The 23,281-nt window shown below is 47.9% G+C and overlaps 1 protein-coding gene across 2 annotated transcripts in view; it reads left to right on the plus strand.

Moving 5' to 3' along the window:
• Nucleotides 1-14,406: 14,406 nt before the first annotated feature.
• Nucleotides 14,407-23,281, plus strand: part of LOC119966952 (heme-binding protein 2-like) — a 30,562-nt gene continuing 21,687 nt past the window's right edge. For both annotated transcript variants that reach the window (XR_005460878.1, XM_038798906.1), the window contains exons 1-2: nucleotides 14,407-14,630; nucleotides 21,265-21,394. Coding sequence is in view for 1 of the 2 variants with exons in the window: in XM_038798906.1 (XP_038654834.1) it covers nucleotides 14,499-14,630; nucleotides 21,265-21,394 (262 nt within the window). In the remaining variant the exon portion in view is untranslated. The remainder of the gene's footprint in view (nucleotides 14,631-21,264; nucleotides 21,395-23,281) is intronic.

Raw genomic sequence — 23,281 nt, forward strand, 5'->3', positions numbered from 1 at the left:
GAACAAGTATTTTTCTTCAGTATTTACAAACGAGAGGGGCCATATTGTTGGAGAGGACAGTGTGAAACAGACTGGTAAGCTCGAGGAGATACTTGTTAGGAAGGAAGATGTGTTGGGCATTTTGAAAAACGTGAGGATAGACAAGGCCCCCGGGCCTGACGGGATATATCCAAGGATTCTATGGGAGGCAAGAAATGAAATTGCAGAGCCGTTGGCAATGATCTTTTCATCCTCGCTGTCAACAGGGGTGGTACCAGGGGATTGGAGAGTGGCGAATGTCGTGCCCCTGTTCATGAAAAGGAATAGGGATAACCCTGGGAACTACAGGCCAGTTAGTCTTACTTCGGTGGTAGGCAAAGTAATGGAAAGGGTACTGAGGGATAGTATTTATGAGCATCTGGAAAGACATTGCTTGATTAGGGATAGTCAGCACGGATTTGTGAGGGGTAGGTCTTGCCTTACAAGTCTTATTGACTTCTTTGAGGAGGTGACCAAGCATGTGGATGAAGGTAAAGCAGTGGATGTTGTGTACATGGATTTTAGTAAGGCATTTGATAAGGTTCCCCATGGTAGGCTTATGCAGAAAGTAAGGAGGCATGGGATAGTGGGAAATCTGGCCAGTTGGATAACGAACTGGCTAACCGATAGAAGACAGAGAGTGGTGGTGGATGGCAAATATTCAGCCTGGAGCCCAGTTACCAGTGGCATACCACAGGGATCAGTTCTGGGTCCTCTGCTGTTTGTGATTTTCATTAACGACTTGGATGAGGGAGTTGAAGGGTGGGTCAGTAAATTTGCAGATGATACGAAGATTGGTGGAGTTGTGGATAGTGAGGAGGGCTGTTGTCGGTTTCAAAGAGACATAGATAGGATGCAGAGCTGGGCTGAGAAGTGGCAGATGGAGTTTAACCCTGACAAGTGTGAGGTTGTCCATTTTGGAAGGACAAATATGAATGTGGAATACAGGGTTAATGGTAGGGCTCTTGGCAATGTAGAGGAGCAGAGAGATCTTGGGGTCTATGTTCATAGATCTTTGAAAGTTGCCACTCAAGTGGATAGAGCTGTGAAGAAGGCCTATGGTGTGCTAGCGTTCATTAGCAGAGGGATTGAATTTAAGAGTCGTGAGGTGATGATGCAGCTGTACAAAACCTTGGTCAGGCCACATTTGGAGTACTGTGTGCAATTCTGGTCACCTCATTTTAGGAAGGATGTGGAAGCTTTGGAAAAGGTGCAAAGGAGATTTACCAGGATGTTGCCTGGAATGGAGAGTAGGTCTGACGAGGAAAGGTTGAGGGTGCTAGGCCTTTTCTCATTAGAACGGAGAAGGATGAGAGGCGACTTGATAAAGGTTTATAAGATGATCAGGGGAATAGATAGAGTAAACAGTCAGAGATTTTTTCCCTGGGTGGAACAAACCATTACAAGGGGACATAAATTTAAGATAAATGGTGGAAGATATAGGGGGGATGTCAGAGGTAGGTTCTTTACCCAGAGAGTAGTGGGGGCATGGAATGCACTACCTGTGGAAGAAGTTGAGTCGGAAACGTTAGAGACCTTCAAGCGGCTATTGGATAGGTACATGGATTATGGTAGAATAATGGAGTGTAGATTAATTTCTTCTTAAAGGCAGCACGGTAGCATTGTGGATAGCACAATTGCTTCACAGCTCCAGGGTCCCAAGTTCAATTTCGACTTGGGTCACTGTCTGTGTGGAGTCTGCACATCCTCCCCGTGTGTGCGTGGGTTTCCTCCGGGTGCTTCGGTTTCCTCCCACAGTCCAAAGATGTGCAGGTTGGGTGGATTGGCCATGATAAATTGCCCTTTGTGTCCAAAATTCTATGATTAACCTAGGATAAAAGTTCGGCACAACATCGTGGGCCGAAGGGCCTGTTCTGTGCTGTATTTCTCTCTCTCTCTCTCTCACTACCTCCTGAGCCTGGGGTAGCCCAGCGATGGCGACGACTTAGTGACGTGTTTCACCAAGAGTGTAAATGGCGAGGTGGGCATCAAATCTGATGAGAGTAGGGCGACATGCCCTTCGCCGATGGTGTTGGCACCTCATTACAGGCCTCCACAACACAGGATTCCCCCTCACTAAGGCAAATATAGCCCCGGGGGAAGGGGGTGATGGGGGAGAAGGACATACCCAAGGCAGTGCCCCCTGGCGCTGGTTGTCAGTGCTTACCTGACAGTGCCAACCTGTGCCAGGAGCAGTGCTGGTATAACCATCTGGGATGACCACTTACGACAAGAAACATGGACGTTGGCAAAGCCGAAAGGGAAATGTGGACAATGTAAGATTCAGGCAGACACAGACCCTGAATGTATATTTGTGAACAGAGAATCCAGACAGCATCGAAACCCCCAACCGTTCAGCATTTTAATGGCCCATCTCCGTAAGACAAAGGATTGATACTCAGGTAACCGATACAAGTCCAGACATTTCGGTGCCACTCCCTTTACTCATGGAGCATAAACAACAGGGTCAATGACCCCTTAGGACACGCCCCTTTATTGGCTCAGAACGAAGGCAGTGATCGAGAACTGCCCAATTAATTGGGGCCAAGCCTAAGGACCGGCCAAAAGAGCGGGAAACCCGCCAAGGATAAAGAGAGACACTGACATGTGTTCCATCTCTTTTGGACCTGGCCCTCCGGCAACGTCCATCTCCAATTGTAGAACAAAGAACAAAGAAAATTCCAGCACAGGAACAGGCCCTTCGGCCCTCCCAGCCTGCCCCGATCCAGATCCTTTATCTAATGGCAGCACGGTAGCATGGTGGTTAGTATCAATGCTTCACAGCTCCAGGGTCCCAGGTTCGATTCCCGGCTGGGTCACTGTCTGTGCGGAGTCTGCACGTCCTCCCCGTGTGTGCGTGGGTTTCCTCCGGGCGCTCCGGTTTCCTCTCACAGCCCAAAGATGTGCGGGTTAGGTGGATTGGCCAGGCTAAATTGCCCTTAGTGTCCTAAAAAATAATGTTAATGGGGGTTGTTGGGTTACTGGTATAGGGTGGATACGTGGGCTTGAGTAGGGTGATCATTGCTCGGCACAACATTGAGGGCCGAAGGGCCTGTTCTGTGCTGTCCTGTTCTAATTCTAATTCTAAACCTGTTGCCTATTTTCCAAGGTCTACTTCCCTCTGTTCCCCACCCATTCATATATCTGTCTAGATGCATCTTAAATGATGCTATCGTGCCCGCCTCTACCACCTCCGCTGGCAAAGCGTTCCAGGCACCCACCACCCTCTGCGTAAAAAACTTTCCACGCGCATCTCCCTTAAACTTTCCCCCTGTCAGCTTGAAATCGTGACCCCTTGTAACTGACACCCCCACTCTTGGGGAAAGCTTGTTGCTATCCACCCTGTCCATACCTCTCATAATCTTGTAGACCTCAATCAGGTCCCCCCTCAACCTCCGTCTTTCCAACACAAACAATCCTAATCTACTCAACCTTTCTTCATAGTTAGCACCCTCCATACCAGACAACATCCTGGTGAACCTCCTCTGCACCCTCTCTAAATCATCCACATCCTTCTGGTAATGTGGCGACCAGAACTGCACGCAGTATTCCAAATGTGGCCGAACCAAAGTCCTATACAACTGTAACATGACCTGCCAGACTCTTGTACTCAATACCCCTTCCGATGAAGGCAAGCATGCTGTATGCCTTCTTGACCACTCTATCGACCTGCGTTGCCACCTTCAGGGTACAATGGACCTGAACTCCCAGATCTCTCTGTACATCAATTTTCCCCAGGACTCTTCCATTGACCATATAGTCTGCTCTTGAGTTAGATCTTCCAAAATGCATCACCTCGCATTTGCCTGGATTGAACTCCATCTGCCATTTCTCTGCCCAACTCTCCAATCTATCTATATTTTGCTGTATTCTATGACAGTCCGCCTCGCTATCTGCAACTCCACCAATCTTAGTATAATCTGCAAACTTGCTCATCAGACCACTGATGCCTTCGTCCAGATCATTTATGTATATCACAAACAATAGTGGTCCAAGCACGGATCCCTGTGGAACACCACTAGTCACCCTTCTCCATTTTGAGACACTCCCTTCCACCACTACTCTCTGTCTCCTGTTGCCCAGCCAGTTCTTTATCCATCTAGCTAGTACACCCTGAACCCCATACGACTTCACTTTTTCCATCAACCTGCCATGGGAAATTTTATCAAATGCTTTACTGAAGTCCATGTATATGACATCTACAGCCCTTCCCTCATCAATTAACTTTGTCACTTCCTCAAAGAATTCTATTAGGTTTGCAAGACATGACCTTCCCTGCACAAATCCATGCTGCCTATCACTGATAAGTCTATTTTCTTCCAAATGTGAATAGATCCTATCCCTCAGTATCTTCTCCAACAGTTTTCCTACCACTGACGCAAGTCTATAATTCGCTGGATTATCCCTGCTACCCTTCTTAAACAAAGGGACAGCATGAGCAATTCTCCAGTCCTCCGGGACCTCACCCGTGCTCAAGGATGCTGCAAAGATATCTGTTAAGGCCCCAGCTATTTTGTCCCTTGCTTCCCTCAGTAACCTGGGATAGATCCCATCTGGTCCTGGGGACCTGTCCACCTTAATGTCTTTTAGAATACCCAAAACTTCCCCCTTCCTTATGCCGACTTGACCTAGAGTATTTAAACATCCATCCCTAGCCTCAACATCCATCATGTCCCTCTCCTTGGTGAATACCGATGCAAAGTACTCATTAAGAAACTCACTCATTTCCTCTGACTCCACGCATAAATTCCCTATTTTGTCTTTGAGTGGGCCAATCCTTTCTCTAGTTTCCCTCTTGCTCCTTATATACGAATAAAAGGCTTTGGGATTTTCATTAACCCTGTTAGCCAAAGATATTTCATGACCCCTTTTAGCCCTCTTTATTGGGCGTTTGAGATTTGTCCTACTTTCCCGATATTCCTCCAAAGCTTCATCAGTTTTGAGTCGCCTCAATCTTATGTATGCTTCCTTTTTCATTTTAGCTAGTCTTACAATTCAACCCGTCATCCATGGTTCCCTAATTTTGCCATTTCTATCTCTCATTTTCACAGGAACATGTCTGTCCTGCACTCTAATCACTTTTCCTTAAAAGACTCCCACATTTCAAATGTGGATTTACCCTTAAACAGCTGCTCCCAATCCACATTCCCTAGCTCCTGCCGAATTTTGTTATACTCTGCCTTTCCCCAATTTAGCACTCTTCCTTTAGGACCACTCTCGTCTTTGTCCATGAGTATTCTAAAACTGACGGAATTGTGATCGCTATTCCCAAAGTAATCACCGACTGAAACGTCAACCATCTGGCCGGGATCATTCCCCAATACCAGGTCCAGTATGGCCCCTTCCCGAGTTGGACTATTTATGTACTGCTCTAAAAAACTCTCCTGGATGCTCCTTACAAATTCTGCTCCATCTGCGCTTCCAACACTGCATGAGTCCCATTCAATGTTGGGAAAGTTAAAATCTCCCATCACAACCACCCTATTGCTCCTACATTGTTCTATAATCTGTCTACATATTTGTACCTCTACTTCACGCTCACTTTTGGGAGGCCTGTAGTAAAGTCCCAACAATGTTACTGCACCCTTCCTATTTCTTAGCTCTATCCATATTGCCTCAGTGCTCGAATCCTCCATCGTGCCCTCCTTAATCACAGCTGTGATATCATCTCTGACCAGTAATGCAACTCCTCCACCCCTTCTACCTCCCTCTCTATCCCTCCTGAAGCATCTATACCCTGGGATATTCAGTTGCCAGTCCTGCCCTTCCCTCAACCAAGTCTCAGTAATACCAATAACATCATATTCCCAGGTACTGATCCAAGCCCTAAGTTCATCTGCCTTACCTGTTACACTTCTCACATTAAAACAAAGGCACCTCAGACCACCTGCCCCTTTGCGTTCATCATCTCTTCCCTGTCTACTCTTCCCCTTAGTCACATTGAGTTTATTATCCAGTACCTTACTGGCTTTAGTTGCTGCCTCTTTACTGACCTCTAACTTCCTAATCTGGTTCCCATCCCCCTGCCACATTAGTTTAAAACCTCCCCAACAGTGTTAGCAAAAGCACCCCCTAGGATATTGGTTCCAGTCCTGCCCAGGTGTAGACCATCCGATATGTAATGGTCCCACTGCCCCCAGAACCGGTTCCAATGTCCAAAAAATCTGAACCCCTCCCTCCTGCACCATCTCTCAAGCCACGTATTCATACTGACTATTCTTAAATTTCTACTCTGACTGTTTCGTGGCACTGGTAGCAATTCTGAGATTACTACCTTTGAAGTCCTACTTTTTAACTTATCTCCTAACTCTCTAGATTCTGATTGTAGGACCTCATCCCGTTTTTTACCTATATAGTTGATGCCTATATGCACCACGATAACTGGCTGTTCACCCTCCCCCTTCAGTATGTCCTGCATCTGATCTGAGACATCCCTGACCCGAGCACCCGAAGGCAACATACCATTCGGGAGTCTCGTTTTCGACCACAGAAACGCCTGTCTACTCCCCTTACGATTGAATCCCCTTTGACTATAGCCCTGCCAGTCTTTTTCCCGCCCTTCTGTGCAGTAGAGCCAGCCACTCTGTGCCATGAGCCTGGCTACTACTGCCTTCCCCTGGTGAGTCATCTCCCCCAACAGTATCCAAAACGGTATACCTGTTTTGGAGGGAGATGACCGCAGGGGACACCTGCACTGCCTTCCTGCTCTTTCTCTGCCTTTTGGTCACCCATTCCCTGTCTCCCTCACCAATCCTAATCTGCGGTGTGACCAACTCACTGAACGTGCTATCCACGACCTCCTCAGCATCGCGGATGCTCCAAAGTGAGCCAATCCGCAGCTCCAGAGCCGTCATGCGGTCTAACAGGAGCTGCAGCTGGACACACTTCCTGCACATGAAGGAGTCAGGGGCATCGGCCAGCGTCCCTGAACTCCCACGTTGAGCACGAGGAGCATAACACGGGTCTGGGATCTCCTGCCATTTTCACACTTTACCTTAACTGATTACAAATAAAGTATCAAAAGATGAATAAATTAAAGGAATAAAGATTTTACTTACAATCACAATACTTACCAACGCACAGAGTTAAATTTCTCCCAGCTACTGCTAATTGGAGCACTTTCCTTAACAGCCAATCAGGTCACTGCTTTGCTGTGATGTCACCCTTCAAGGTAAGTTTTTAAAGAGATAAACTTACCTTCCCGAGGTAACAATGGTTGTTTTCTTTCGGGTTAGAGGAGGAGGTAGGGGGGGAAACACTGAGGAAATGTTTTGGGTTTAACTGTCACTTGACAACAGCCCCTCCACAAACCACCTTCAAATTACACTGACCGCACTGCACGTATGCAAATCTCCCCGGAACAGCCAATCAGTAGCTCCGCTTTGCTTCCCTCTGCTGGATCAATTGTTGCACCACAAGAAGCAGTTCAAGTTCAACGCCCGCTACCAGACGGATGGGCCCAGCTGAGCAGCAGTTACTTCTCCAAACCCGATAGACCCAGACTCGAACAAAGGCCACTGTACCTCTGACCTAAGCCTGGTGCCTGAAGTTAAGTACAGGTTGTCATAGTTGTTCGGTGTAGTTTAACTAGTAGTGTCTATGTTGCATGTGTAAGTTAATCTTGTGTGTAAATAAAGTACCATTGATCTTGAACTAACTAACTGGTTGTTTGGCTCTTTGATGGATATCCGGTTGAACCTTGTGGTGGTATCATTTGATACATAATAAGAACATAATAAGGACTAGGAGCAGGAGTAGGCCATCTGGCCCCTCGGGCCTGCTCCGCCATTCAATTAGATCATGGCTGATCTTTTGTGGACTCAGCTCCACTTTCCGGCCCGAACACCATAACCCTTAATCCCTTTATTCTTCAAAAAACTATCTATCTTTACCTTAAAAACATGTAATGAAGGAGCCTCAACTGCTTCACTGGGCAAGGAATTCCATAGATTCACAACCCTTTGGGTGAAGAAGTTCCTCCTAAACTCAGTCCTAAATCTACTTCCCCTTATTTTGAGGCTATGTCCCCTAGTTCTGCTTTCACCCGCCAGTGGAAACAACCTGCCCGCATCTATCCTATCTATTCCCTTCATAATTTTAAATGTTTCTATAAGATCCCCCCTCATCCTTCTAAATTCCAACGAGTACAGTCCCAGTCTACTCAACCTCTCCTCATAATCCAACCCCTTCAGCTCTGGGATTAACCTAGTGAATCTCCTCTGCACACCCTCCAGTGCCAGTATGTCCTTTCTCAAGTAAGGAGACCAAAACTGAACACAATACTCCAGGTGTGGCCGCACTAACACCTTATACAATTGCAACATAACCTCCCTAGTCTTAAACTCCATCCCTCTAGCAATGAAGGACAACATTCCATTTGCCTTCTTAATCACCTGTTGCACTTGTAAACCAACCTTCTGTGACTCATGCACTAGCACACCCAAGTCTCTCTGAACAGCGGCATGCTTTAATATTTTATCGTTTAAATAATAATCCCGTTTGCTGTTATTCCTACCAAAATGGATAACCTCACATTTGTCAACATTGTATTCCATCTGCCAGACCCGAGCCCATTCACTTAACCTATCCAAATCCCTCTGCAGACTTCCAGTATCCTCTGCACTTTTCGCTTTACCACTCATCTTAGTGTCATCTGCAAACTTGGACACATTGCCCTTGGTCCCCAACTCCAAATCATCTATGTAAATTGTGAACAATTGTGGGCCCAACAAGGATCCCTGAGGGACACCACTAGCTACTGATTGCCAACCAGAGAAACACCCATTTATCCCAACTCTTTGCTTTCTATTAATTAACCAATCCTCTATCCATGCTACTACTTTACCCTTAATCCAGATATACCACATCCATCGGCTCCCCGTTATCTACTGCACTGGTAATGTCCTCAAAAAATTCCACTAAATTAGTTAGGCATGTCCTGCCCTTTACGAACCCATGCTGCGTCTGCCCAATGGGACAATTTCTATCCAGATGCCTCGCAATTTCTTCCTTGATGATAGATTCCAGCATCTTCCCTACTACCGAAGTTAAGCTCACTAGCCTATAATTTCCTGCTCTCTGCCTACCTCCTTTTTTAAACAGTGGCGTCACGTTTGCTAATTTCCAATCCACCGGGACCACCCCAGAGTCTAGTGAATTTCGGTAAATTATCACTAGTGCATCTGCAATTTCCCTAGCCATCTCTTTTAGCACTCTGGGATGCATTCCATCAGGGCCAGGAGACTTGTCTACCTTTAGCCCCATTAGCTTGCCCATCACTCCCTCCTTAGTGATAACAATCCTCTCAAGGTCCTCACCTGTCATAGCCTCATTTCTATCAGTCGCTGGCATGTTATTTGTGTCTTCCACTGTGAAGACCGACCCAAAAAACCTGTTCAGTTCCTCAGCCATTTCCTCATCTCCCATTATTAAAACTCCCTTCTCATCCTCTAAAGGACCAATATTTACCTTAGCCACTCTTTTTTGTCTTATATATTTGTAAAAACTTTTACTGTCTGTTTTTATATTCTGAGCAAGTTTACTCTCATACTCTATCTTACTCTTCTTTATGGCTTTTTTAGTAGCTTTCTGTTGCCCCCTAAAGATTTCCCAGTCCTCTAATCTCCCAGCAATCTTTGCCACTTTATATGATTTTTCCTTCAATTTGATACTCTCCCTTATTTCCTTAGATATCCACGGTCGATTTTCCCTCTTTCTTCCGTCCTTCCTTTTTGTTGGTATAAACCTTTGCTGAGCACTGTGAAAAATCGCATGGAAGGTTCTCCACTGTTCCTCAACTGTTCCACCATAAAGTCTTAGCTCCCAGTCTACCTTAGCTAGTTCTTCTCTCATCCCCTTGTAATCTCCTTTGTTTAAACACAAAACACTAGTATTTGATTTTACTTTCTCACCCTCCATCTGTATTTTAAATTCCACCATATTGTGATCGCTCCTTCCGAGAGGATCCCTAACTATGAGATCATGAATCAATCCTGTCTCATTACACAGGACAAGATCTCGGACCGCTTGTTCCCTCGTAGGTTCCATTACATACTGTTCTAGGAAACTATCGCGGATACATTCTATAAACTCCTCCTCAAGGTTGCCTTGACCGTCCTGGTTAAACCAATCGACATGTAGATTAAAATCCCCCATGATAACTGCTGTACCATTTCTACATGCATCAGTTATTTCTTTGTTTATTGCCTGCCCCACCATATCGTTACTATTTGGTGACCGATAGACTACTCCTATCAGTGACTTTTTCGCCTTACTATTCCTGATTTCCACCCAAATGGATTCAACCTTATCCTCCATAGCACCGATGTCATCCCTTACTATTGCCCGGATGTCATCCTTGAATAACAGAGCAACACCACCTCCCTTACCATCCACTCTGTCCTTCCGAATAGTTTGATACCCTCGGATATTTAACTCCCAGTCGTGACCATCCTTTAACCATGTTTCAGTAATGGCCACTAAATCATAGTCATTTACGATGATTTGTGCCATCAACTCATTTACTTTATTCCGAATACTACGAGCATTCAGGTAAAGTACACTTATGTTGGTTTTTTTACCTCTGTTTTGAATCTTAACATCTCCAGTTTTATTCCTTTTGTTATTACTGGGCCTATTCACTGTGCTCCCCTCAGTCACTGTACCTTGTACTGTCGCCCTTATGGATTTCTGACTATGTCTTCTCTGCCTTGCACTTTTCCCCTTACTTCCTTTTGCTTCTGTCCCTGTTTTACTACCTTCCAACTTCCTGTATCGGGTTCCCATCCCCCTGCCACATTAGTTTAAACATGCCGTATGCCTTCTTGACGACCTTCTCCACCTGCGTTGCCCCTTCCAGTGACTTCACCTGTGTTGCCCCTTTCAGTGACCTGTACACCGAGATCTCTCTGTCAATACTCTTGAGGGTTCTACCATTCACTATATATTCCCTCCATGCATTAGACCTTCCAAAATGCATTGCCTCAAATTTCTCCAGATTAAACCCCATCTGCCATCTCTCTGCCCAAATCTCCAAACAATCTACATCCTGCTGTATCCTCTGACAGTCCTCATCGCTATCCGCAATTCCACCAACCTTTGTGTCGTCGGCAAACTTAATAATCAGACCAGTTACATTTTCCTCCAAATCATTTTTAAAATTTTTTAAAATAATTTTTATTGAAAAATTTTGAATTTATACAACAATGAACCATAATAAAATACCAAAAATAACAATAATATTAGCAATCATAAACATTCGCCCCACCTCCATGAACAACACAGCATTTTAACAACAACGCAAATTAACACAATATAAAGTTACATAATAGAAACTACAATAAGGTAACCCCCCCCCTTCTCCCCCCCCTCCCCCCCCCCCCCCCCCCGCCGGGTTGCTGCTGCCATTGACCCAGATACCTATCTTTGAGCCAGGAAGTCCAGAAAAGGCTGCCATCGTTTATAGAACCCTTGTATTGATCCTCTCAGGGCAAATTTGACCCTTTCCAATTTTATAAATCCCGCCATGTCACTGATCCAGGTCTCCACACTTGGGGGCCTCACATCCTTCTACTGTAGCAAGATCCTCCACCGGGCTACTAGGGACGCAAGGGCCAGCACACCGGCATCTTTCGCCTCCTGCACTCCCGGCTCCACCCCAACCCCAAACATCGTGAGTCCCCACCCTGGTTTGACCCTGGAACCAACCACCCTCGACACCGTCCCCGCCACCCCCTTCCAGAATTCTTCCAGTGCTGGGCATGCCCAGAACATATGGGCGTGATTCACTGGACTCTCCGAACATCTGGTGCACCTGTCCTCACCCCCAAAGAACCTACTCATCCTAGTCCCGGACATGTGGGCCCGGTGCAGCACCTCAAATTGGATGAGACTAAGCCTCGCACATGAGGAGGAAGAGTTGACTCTCTCCAAGGCATCCGCCCAAGTCCCGTCCTCTATCTGCTCCCCGAGTTCCTCCTCCCATTTAGCCTTCAGCTCCTCCACTGACGACTCCTCCACCTCCTGCATTACCTTATAGATGTCAGACACCTTCCCCTCTCCGACCCACACCCCCGAAAGCACTCTGTCCATCGTCCCCCGCGAGGGCAGCAAAGGGAACTCCTCTACCTGTCGCCTAGCAAACGCCTTTACCTGCAGGTATCTGAACATGTTCCCTTGGGGAAGGCCAAATTTATCTTCCAGTTCCCCCAGGCCCGCAAACCTCCCGTCAATAAACAGGTCCCTCAATTTACTGATGCCCACCCTTTGCCACCCCCTAAATCCCCCATCCCTGTTCCCTGGGATGAACCGATGGTTGCCACCCAGTGGAGCCTCCATCGAGCCCCCTGTTTCCCCCCTATGCCGTCTCCACTGTCCCCAGATTCTTAGGGTCGCCGCCACCACCGGGCTTGTGGTAAACCTCTTAGGGGAGAGCGGCAACGGCGCCGTTGCCATGGCACCCAGGCTCGTACCTCTACATGACGCCATCTCCATTCTTTTCCACGCCGCCCCTCCCCCCTCCATCACCCATTTACGCACCATTGACACATTGGCCGCCCAATAGTACCCCAGAAGGTTGGGCAGCGCTAGCCCACCTCCATCCCTCCCTCGCTCCAGGAATACCCTCTTCACTCTTGGAGTCCCATGTGCCCACACAAAGCTCAAAATACTGCTAGTCACTCTCCTAAAGAAGGCCCTGGGGATAAAGATGGGTAGGCACTGAAAGAGGAACAAGAACCTCGGAAGCACCGCCATTTTGACGGACTGTACCCTCCCCACCAACGACAATGGCAGCATGTCCCACCTCTTGAACTCCTCCTCCATCTGATCTACAAGTCTGGTGAAATTATGTTTGTGAAGAGTCCCCCAGTCCCTGGCCACCTGCACCCCCAGGTACCTAAAGCTCTCCCCTGCCCGCCTAAGCGGGAGCCTACCAATTCCTTCCTCCTGGTCTCCAGGGTGCACCACAAACACCTCGCTCTTGCCTAAATTTAGTTTATAACCTGAAAAGGTCCCAAACTCAGCTAGCAGTTCCATCACCCCGGCATCCCTCCCACCGGGTCCGCCACATACAGTAACAGGTCATCGGCATACAACGACACCCTATGTTCCTCCCCACCTCGCACCAAACCTCTCCACCTCTCTGAATCCCTCAACGCCATCGCCAGCGGCTCGATTGCCAATGCAAACAACAAGGGGGACAAGGGGCAACCCTGCCTGGTCCCTCGGTAAAGCCGGAAGTACTCCGACCTCCTCCCATTCGTGGCCACGCACGCCATCGGGGCCTCATATAGCAGCCTCACCCATCTAATGAACCCTTCACCAAATCCAAACCTCCCCAACACCTCCCATAAGTACCCCCACTCCACTCTATCGAAGGCCTTCTCCGCATCCAGCGCCACCACTATCTCTGCCTCCCCCTCAATCGCCGGCATCATGATGACATTCAACAATCTCCGCACATTCGTGTTCAGCTGCCTTCCCTTCACAAAACCTGTCTGGTCCTCGTGTACAACCCCTGGCACACAGCCCTCTATCCTGGTGGCCAGGATTTTTGCCAGCACCTTGGCATCTACGTTGAGGAGAGATATGGGCCTGTATGAACCACACTGCAGGGGGTCCTTGTCCCTCTTTAAAATTAACGAAATCAGCGCCCGCGACATCGTCGGGGGCAAAGTCCCCCCTTCCCACGCTTCATTAAGTGTCCGCACCAGCAAGGGGCCCACTAGGTCCACAAACTTTTTATAAAATTCCACCGGGAACCCATCTGGCCCCGATGCCTTCCCTGACTGCATCTGCCCGATCCTCTTAACTAGCTCCTCCAGCTCAATCGGCGCACCCAACCCCTCCACCTGCTCCTCCTGCACCTTCGGGAAAGAAAGCCCGTCGAGAAACCTCTCCATTCCCCTCCTCTCCCCCGTTGGCTCCGACCGGTACAGTTCCCGGTAAAAATCCTTGAAGACCTCATTCACCTCTACCCCCTTCCGCACCACATTCCCACTCTTGTCTCTCACTCCAGCAATTTCTTTAGCCGCATCCCGCTTGCGGAGCTGATGAGCCAGCATCCTACTCGCCTTTTCACCATGTTCGTACACCCTCCAAATCATTTATATATGTTACGAAGAGCAAAGGTCCCAGCACTGATCCCTGTGGAACACCACTAGTCACAGTCCTCCAATCAGAAAAGCACCCTTCCATTGCTACTGTCTGCCTTCTATGACCCAGCCAGTTCTGTATCCATCTTGCCAGCTCACCCCTGATCCCGTGTGATGTCACCTTTTGTACCAGCTTTGAAAACATTTCCATAGTTAATCAGCTGGGGCATTTCTGAAGCATTTGATGTTCTCGGAGCTAAACTTTATTCAAAATCATCCCAATAAAACAGTATAAAAATCTCTGAGCTCTCTGCTCAAACTGCAGATCGAGCTGAAGGTGCTGAGGGTCATTCAGTGAATTCACCAGTGACCTGTCCCGACACCAAGATGCTGAGAATCTTCTTAACCGTGTCTGTCCTCTTCTGGAACCATCTCGCTGCACAGAATCCAGTAGAAGAGGTGATCGAACTCTGTGAATGGGATGACTGCCTTAAATCCGAAGTCATCATTAAGGACAAGGTGAATATAGTTCAGAGTTTACTGCTCTCTGTAATGTTCGTACCAGTGGACATTATTTAATGCCTGTATTTTTGGGTCGAGTCCCCTTTACTCTCTTTACTGTCAAACATCTGTGTCACTCAGGCAGGGAGGCTTGTCAATGCTGAGTGTGTGAACTGGAATAAACAGTGAAATATCTGCCCCGGGAGGTTCAGACATCCTGGGACCCGGCACTCACACAGTTAATGATTTCTAAATTCAAGGCTGGGATCAGGAAAGTATTCTGAGGGACAGAATCTATCTGTACGTTAGACACGGATTAATCAGGAATAGTCAGCGTGGATTAGTTTAGGGAAGGTCTTTCTTGACAAATACAGTTGAATTATTTGATGTGGTAACCAGGAGTGTTGATGTGGAGAATGCATTTGGAGTGGCCGATATGGACTTTAGCCAGGCTTTTGATAAGGTCCCTATTGACAGATTGATCAAGTCAGGGCCCATGGGACCCAAGGCAAAGGGATATATTGGATCCATCATTGGAGGGGAGGCAGGAAGCTGAGGGTGGGTCTCTGAAGGCAGAGGGCAGGTTAATAGGGTGGGAAAAAGGCAAATGGGACACTCGCTGTTATCAATCGAGGCCGAGATTCCAAAAGCAGGGAGGTCATGTTGGAGTTGGAGAACTTTGGTGAGGTCACAGCTGGAGGACTGTGTGTAATTCTGGTCACCACATTATAGGAAGGATGTGATTGTACTGGAGGGGGTGCAGAGGAGATTCACCAGGATGCTGCCTGGGATGGAACATTTCAGTTATGGAGAGAGGTTAGATCGGCTTGGGTTGTTTTCCCAGGAGCAGAGAAGTCTGAGGGGCGATCTGATCGAGGTGGACAAGATTATGATGAATGTGGGCAGGATAATAATAATAATCTTTATTGTCACAAGTAGGCTGACATTAACACAGCAATGAAGTTACTGTGAAAGGCCCCTAGTCACCTCATTCCGGCGCCTGTTCAGGTCACTGAGGGAGATTTCAGAATGTCCAATTCACCTAACAGCACGTCTTTCGGGACTTGTGGGAGGAAACCGGAGCACCCGGAGGAAACCCACGCAGACACGGGGAGAACGTGCAGACTCTGCACAGACAGTGACCCAAGCCGGGAATCGAACCCAGTTCCTGGTGCTGTGAAGCAACAGTGCTAGCCATTGTGCTAACGTGATGTCCTACCCCCGACCCCACCCCAACACTCCCCCCCCCACCACCCCATCCCCGACCCCTCCCCGATACTCCCCCCACCCTTGTTCCCTCTCCGACACTCGTCCCCACACCCAAACCCTTCCCGACACTCCCCCCCACACACCCGACCCCCGACCCCTCCTCGACCCTTCCCCGACACTCCCCCCAAATACCCGACACCTTCCCAACCCCTCTCTGACCCCGACCCCTCCCCGACACTCCCTCCTGACCCCCCCCCCCGACCCACAAATCCTCCCCGACACTCCCCCAAACCCCCCATCCTGAAGCATGACCTTGTTGATTGGTGGAACAGCCTTGAGGAGCTATCGGGCCTATTCCAGCTCCTATTCCTTATGGTCCAATGACATTGTTTGCTTTCAGCCTGGATTAGTGCCTGGATACGTGGCCCAATTTCTGACCCATTCAAACCTCTCTGTTTAAATAATGTGGTAAAACTGTCAAAGGGAAACACAATGACTGGACATGATTCAGTGTCGATGGCCGTCAATAACATTCTCCATATTTGTTTTCATTGAAAGCCCAAGGGGAAGGACTCAGGCCCAATGTGCAGGATAACTCTAAAGTTGAAAGAGTGCATGAGGGGGTCAGGAAAATCCATCTGGAAGTGGGGATGCCAAGTCTCCCATCAATAACTCCAAACTCTTTTCCCAGGTCAGTCCATGCAGGACATGAATACTGCTCCCACACCTGGGAACCGAGGACAGGCCTGTACATGAAGGACAGGTTGCACCTAAACTGGAGGGGCACCAATATCCTGGGTGGGAGGTTTGCTAAAGCTCTTCAGGAGGTTTAAACTAGTTTGGCAGGGGGATGGGAACCAGAGCTATGGATCAGAGGATAGGATAGCTGTTGAACAGACAGAAATAGTCTGCAGCCAGTCTGTGAGGAAGGATAAACAGTTGATAGGGCAAAGTTACACTCAGTGGAATGGGTTAAAGTGTATCTGTTTCAATGCAAGGAGTGTCAGGAATAAGGGAGATGAATTTAGAACATGGATCAGTACTTGGAACTGCGATGTTGTGGCCATTACGGAGACATGGATTTCACAGGGGCAGGAATGTTTGTTAGATGTTCCGGGGTTTAGATATTTTCAGAGGAATAGGGAGGGAGATAAAAGAGGAGGGGGAGTGGCACTGTTAATTAGGGAGTACACCACAGCTGCAGCAAAGGAGGTAGCTGTGGAGGGTTTGTCTACTGAGTCAGTATGGGGGGGAAGTCAGAAACAAGAAAAGAGCAGTCACTTTATTGGGAGTTTTCTATAGGCCCTCCAAAAGCAGCAGAGACATGGAGGAACAGATTGGGTGGCAGATCTTGGAAAGGTGGAGAAGTAACAGAGTTGTTGCCATGGGTTACTTCAACTTCCCTAATATTGGGCGAAATTCTCCGACCCCCCAGCAGGGTCGGAGAATCGCCTGGGGCCGCCGAAAATCCGGCCCCCGCCGTGGCAGAGATTCTCCGCCACCCGGGAAGTGGCGGCGGCTGGAATCACGCCACTCCGATTGGAGAGGCCCCTGTGGCGATTCTCCGGCCCGCGATGGACTGAAGTCCCGCCGCTGGGAGGCCTCTCCCGCCGCCGAGGTTTGAACCACCTCTGGGGGTCGATCGGACCCCGGGGGGTGCCCCCACGGTGGCCAGGCCCGCGATCGGGGCCCCCCGCTCAGACTCCGGGCCAGTGCCCTGGGCGCCTCTGCCATGGCGGAAGCGGAAGAGAAACCCACATCGCGCATGTGCCGGTGGTGACGTCAGCGGCAGCTGGCCACTAACGTCACCGCCGGCGCATGCGCCGAGCGGCGAAAGCCTTTCGGCCAGCCCCGCTGCCGGGGGCGCCGGTTTTTTGCGCCAGTCTTCTGGTGCCAACCAATCCGGCACGGGGCTAGCCCCCAAAGGTGCGGAGAATTCCCCACCTTTGGGGAGGCCCGACCTCGGAGTGGTTGGTGCCACTCCCCTACGCCGGGACCCCCCGTCACGCCAGGTAGGGGAAAATCCCGCCCATTGACTGGAACCTCCTTACTGCAAATGGTTTGGATGGAGCAGATTTTGTCAGGTATGTACAGGAAGGATTCCTGACTCAATATGTGGATTGTCCGACTAAGGGAGAGGCCATATTGGACTTGGTGCTCGGCAACGAACCAAGACCAGGTGTCAGATGTCTCGGTGGGAGAGCATTTCGGTGACAGTGACCACAACTCCTTGACCTTTACCATAGTCATGGAGAGGGATAGGAACACACAGTACGGGAAGGTATTTAATTGGGAAAGGGGAAATTATATTGCTATTAGACAGGAGCTGAGGAGCATAAAGTGGGAACAATTGTTCTTGGGGAAATGTACAACAGTAATGTGGGGATTGTTTAAGGTTATTTAATAGGCTCAAACAGGTTGATATTAAGAAGGAGGATTTGCTGGGCATTTTGAAAAGCATCAGGTTAGATAAGTCCCCTGGGCCTGATGGGATATACCCAAGGTTACTACGGGAAGCGAGGGAGGAGATTTCTGCGCAGTTGGCGATGCATCCTCGCTCTCCATTGGAGTAGTACCGGATGATTGGAGGGAGGCGAATGTTGTTCCCCTGTTCAAGGAAGGGAATAGGGAAATCCCTGGGAATTACAGACCCATCAGTCTTACATCTGTGGTGAGCAAAATATTGGCAAGGATTCTGAGAGATAGCATTTATGATTATTTTGAAAAACATAGTTTGATTAAAGATAGTCAGCATGGCTTTGTGAGGGGCAGGTCATGCCTCACAAGCCTCATTGAATTCTTTGAGGATGTGACGAGACACATTGATGAAGGTCGGGCAGTGGATGTGGTGTATATGGATTTCAGTAAGGCATTTGATAAGGTTCCCCATGGTAGGCTCATTCAGAAAGTCAGGGGGCATGGGATACAGGGAAATTTGGCTGTCTGGATATAGAATTGGCTGGCTGAAAGAAGACAGCGAGTGGTAGTGGATGGAAAGTATTCTGCCTGGAGGTCGGTGACCAGTGGTGTCCCGCGGGGATCTGTTCTGGGACCTCTGCTCTTTGTGGTTTTTATAAATGACTTGGATGAGGAAGTGGAAGTTTGCCGATTACACAAAGGTTGGTGGAGTTGTAGATAGTGTTGAGGGATGTTGCAGGTGACAACAGGACATTGACAGGATGCAGAGCTGGGCTGAGAAGTGGCAGATGGAGTTCGACAATGATAAATGTGAAGTGATTCATTTTGGAAGGTCAAATTTGAATGCTGAATACAGGGTTAAAGGCAGGATTCTTGGAAGTGTGGAGGGACAGAGAGATCTTGGGGTCCACGTAAATAAATCCCTCATAGTTGCCACTCAGGTTGATAGGGTTGTTAAGAAGGCATATGGTGTGTTGGCTTTCATTAACAGGGGGATTGAGTTTAAGAGCCGCAAGGTTTTGCTGCAGCTTTATAAAATCCTGGTTAGACGACACTTGGAATATTGTGTCCAGTTCTGGTCGCCTCATTATAGGAAGGATGTGGATTCTTTGGAGAGGGTGCAGAGGAGATTTACCAGGATGCTGCCTGGACTGGAGGGCATGTCTTGTGAAGAAAGGTTGAGGGAGCTAGGGCTTTTCTCACTGGAGCGAAGAAGGAAGAGAGATGACTTGATAGAGGTGTACAAGGTGATGAGAGGCATGGATAGAGTAGATAGCCAGAGACTTCTCCCCAGGGTGGAAATGGCTGTCACAAGGGGACAGAATTTTAAGGTGATTGGAGGAAGGTATAGGGGAGATGTCAGAGGAAGGTTCTTTACACAGAGAGTGGTGGGTGTGTGGAATGCATTGCCAGCAGAGGTGGTGGAGTCTGAGTCATTAGGGACATTTAAGCGACTCTTAGACACATGGACAGCAGTAAATTGAAGAGGTGGAGGTTAGGTTGATCTTAGATTAGGATAAATGGTCGGCACAACATCGTGGGCCAAAGGCCCTGTACCGTGCTGTACGGTTCTATGTTCTATGTTCTAACACAGTTGTGTTTTGGTGCAAGTTCAGTTGTGTCAAATGGTGATTGATGGTGAGCCTGACGTCAGTGGGAGGGAAGCTGCTGGAGAAGATACTGAGGGATAGGATCTATTCCCATTTGGAAGAAAATGGGCTTGTCAGTGATGGGCAACATGGTTTGTGCAGGGAAGGTCATGTCTTACCAACTTAATAGAAGTCTTTGAGGAAGTGACAAAGTTGATTGATGAGGGAAGGGCTGTAGATGTCATATACATGGACTTCAGTAAGGCATTTGATAAGGTTCCCCATGGTAGGCTAATTGAGAAAGTGAAGTCTCATCGGGTTCAGGGTGTACTAGCTAGATGGATAAAGAACTGGCTGGGCAACAGGAGACAGAGAGTAGTGGTGGATGGAGTATCTCAAAATGGAGAAAGGTGACTAGTGGTGTTCCACAGGGATCCGTGCTCGGACTACTGTTGTTTGTGACATACATAAATAATCTGGACGAAGGTATAGGTGGTCTGATGAGCAAGTTTGCAGATGATACTAAGATTGGTGGAGAAGCAGATAGTGAAGGGGACTGTCAGAGAAAACAGCAAAATATAGATAGATTGGAAAGTTGGGCGGAGAAATGGCAGATGGAGTTCAATCCAGTCAAATGCGAGGTGTTGCATTTTGGAAGATCCAATTCAAGAGTGAACTATACGGTAAATGAAAAAGCCCTGGGGAAAATTGATGTGCAGAGAGATCTGGATGATCAGGTCCATTGTACCTTGAAGGTGGCTGTGCAGGTCGATTGAGTGGTCAAGAAGGCTTACGGCATGCTTGCCTTCATCGGAAGGGGTATTGAGTACAAGAGTTGGCAGGTCATGTTGCAGTTGTATAGGACTTTGGTTAGGCCACATTTGGAATACTGCGTACAGTTCTGGTCGCCACATTACCAAAAGGATGTGGATGCTTTGGAGAAGGTGCAGAGGAGGTTCACCAGGATGTTTCCTGGGATGGAGGGAGCTAGCAATGAAGAGAGGTTGAGGAGATTAGATTGTTTTCATTAGAAAGACGGAGGTTGAGGGGGGACCTCATTGAGGTCTACAAAATCATGAGAGGTATGGACAGGGTGGATAGCAACACGCTTTTTCCCAGAGTGGGGGATTCAGTTACTCGGGTTCACTAGTTCAAAGTGAGAGGGGAAAGGTTTAAGGGAGATATGCGTGGAAGGTTCTTTACGCAGAGGGTGGTGGGTGCCTGGAGGTGTTAGAGGCAGACATGATAGAGTCATTTAAGATGTATCTAGACAGATACATGATTGGGCAGGGAACAGAGGGTACAGATCCTTAGAAAATAGGTGACAGTTATCGATAGAGGATCTGGATCGGCGCAGTCTTGGAGGGCCGAAGGGCCAGTTCCTGTGCTGTATTTTTCTTTGTTCTTTGTTCTTTGATTTTATTTTCTTGTTTTAGAATTATGATGAGGCGGAATTAGAATCTCGGCAATGGGTTCAAACTGAAGTTAATGTAGCGGATATTGAAAGAGCGCTGGCGATCGGTCTGGAGAAACTATTCAGTTATGCACGTTGTGGGAATGTTGCAGGTATGTCAGATGTTCCTTCAAAGTAACAACAGATTATAAAACAACCGTTCACTCTTTAACCTGTCAGGTTTGAAACTTTCTGTACAGACTGACACACTGACCAAAGAATTGTCAATCCCAGAGCGATCCTCGGTCACATGGGACTAGTGGCTTGAGGCGATATTTGGGCTACTTACATACATAGAAATAGACAGAGAAAATAGAAGCAGGAGGAGGCCATTCAGCCCATCGAACCTGCTCCGCCATTCATTATAATCATGACTGATCATCAAGTTCAATACCCTGATCCCAAGGTAAACGTAGGACCTGAAAGGTAGTATCTCAGGATTGCTACCAGTGCCATGGGACAGTCAGAGTAGAAATTCAAGAATAGTCAGAATGAATACGTGGCTTGAGAGATGGTGCAGGAGGGAGGGGTTCAGATTTTTGGGACATTGGAACCGGTTCTGGGGGCGGTGGGACCATTACAAACTGGATGGTCTACACCTGGGCTGGACTGGAACCAATGTCCTAGGGGGTGCTTTTGCTAACACTGTTGGGGAGGTTTTAAACTAATGTGACAGGGGGATGGGAACCAGATTAGGAAGTTACAGGTCAGTAAAGAAGCAACAACTGAAGCAAGTAAGGTACTGAATAATAAACTCAATGTGACTAAGGGGAAGAGTAGATAGGGAAGAGATGATGAACGCAAAGGTGGTCTGGGGTGCATTTGTTTTAATGCGAGAAGTGTAGCAGGTAAGGCAGATGAACTTAGGGCTTGGATCAGTATCTGTGAATATGATGTTATTGGTATTACTGAGACTTGGTTGAGGGAAGGGCAGGACTGGCAACTGAATATCCCAGGGTATAGATGCTTCAGGAGGGATAGAGAGGGAGGTAGAAGGGGTGGAGGAGTTGCATTACTCGTCAGACATGATATCACAGCTGTGATTAAGGAGGGCACGATGGAGGATTTGAGCACTGAGGCAATATGGGTGGAGCTGAGAAATAGGAAGGGTGCAGTAACATTGTTGGGACTTTACTACAGGCCTCCCAAAAGCGAGCATGAAGTAGAGGTCCAAATATGCAGACAGATTATAGAAAAATGTAGGAGCAATAGGGTGGTTGTGATGGGAGATTTTAACTTCCCCAACATTGAATGGGATTCGTGTAGTGTTGGAGGCGTAGATGGAGCAGAATTTGTAAGGAGCATCCAGGAGAGTTTTTTAGAGCAGTATGTAAATAGTCCAACTCAGGAAGGGGCCATACTGGACCTGGTATTGGGGAATGATCCCGGCCAGGTGGTTGATGTTTCAGTCGGTGATTACTTTGGGAATAGTGATCACAATTCCGTAAGTCTTAGAATACTCATGGACAAGGACAAGAGGGGTCCGAAAGGAAGAATGCTAAATTGGGGAAAGGCAGAGTATAACAAAATTTGGCAGGAGCTCGGGAATGTGGATTGGGAGCAGCTGTTTAAGGGTAAATCCACATTTGAAATGTGGGAGTCTTTTAAGGAAAGGTTGATTAGAGTGCAGGACAGACATGTTCCTGTGAAAATGAAAGATAGAAATGGCAAGATTAGGGAACCATGGATGACAGGTGAAATTGTGAGACGAGCTAAGATGAAAAAGGAAGCATACATAGGATCGAGGCAACTCAAAACTGATGAAGCTTTGGAGGAATATCGGGAAATTAGGACAAATCTCAAACGCCCAATAAAGAGGGCTAAAAGGGGTCATGAAATATCTTTGGCTAACAGGGTTAAGGAAAATCCCAAAGCATTTTATTCGTATGTGAGGAGCAATAGGGTAACTGGAGAAAGGATTGGCCCACTTAAAGACAAAAGAGGGAATTTATGCGTGGACTCAGAGGAAATGGGTGAGATTCTTAATGAGTACTTTGCAT

The sequence above is a fragment of the Scyliorhinus canicula genome, chromosome 6, assembly GCF_902713615.1.
Source record: "Scyliorhinus canicula chromosome 6, sScyCan1.1, whole genome shotgun sequence".
Taxonomy (NCBI): domain Eukaryota; kingdom Metazoa; phylum Chordata; class Chondrichthyes; order Carcharhiniformes; family Scyliorhinidae; genus Scyliorhinus; species Scyliorhinus canicula.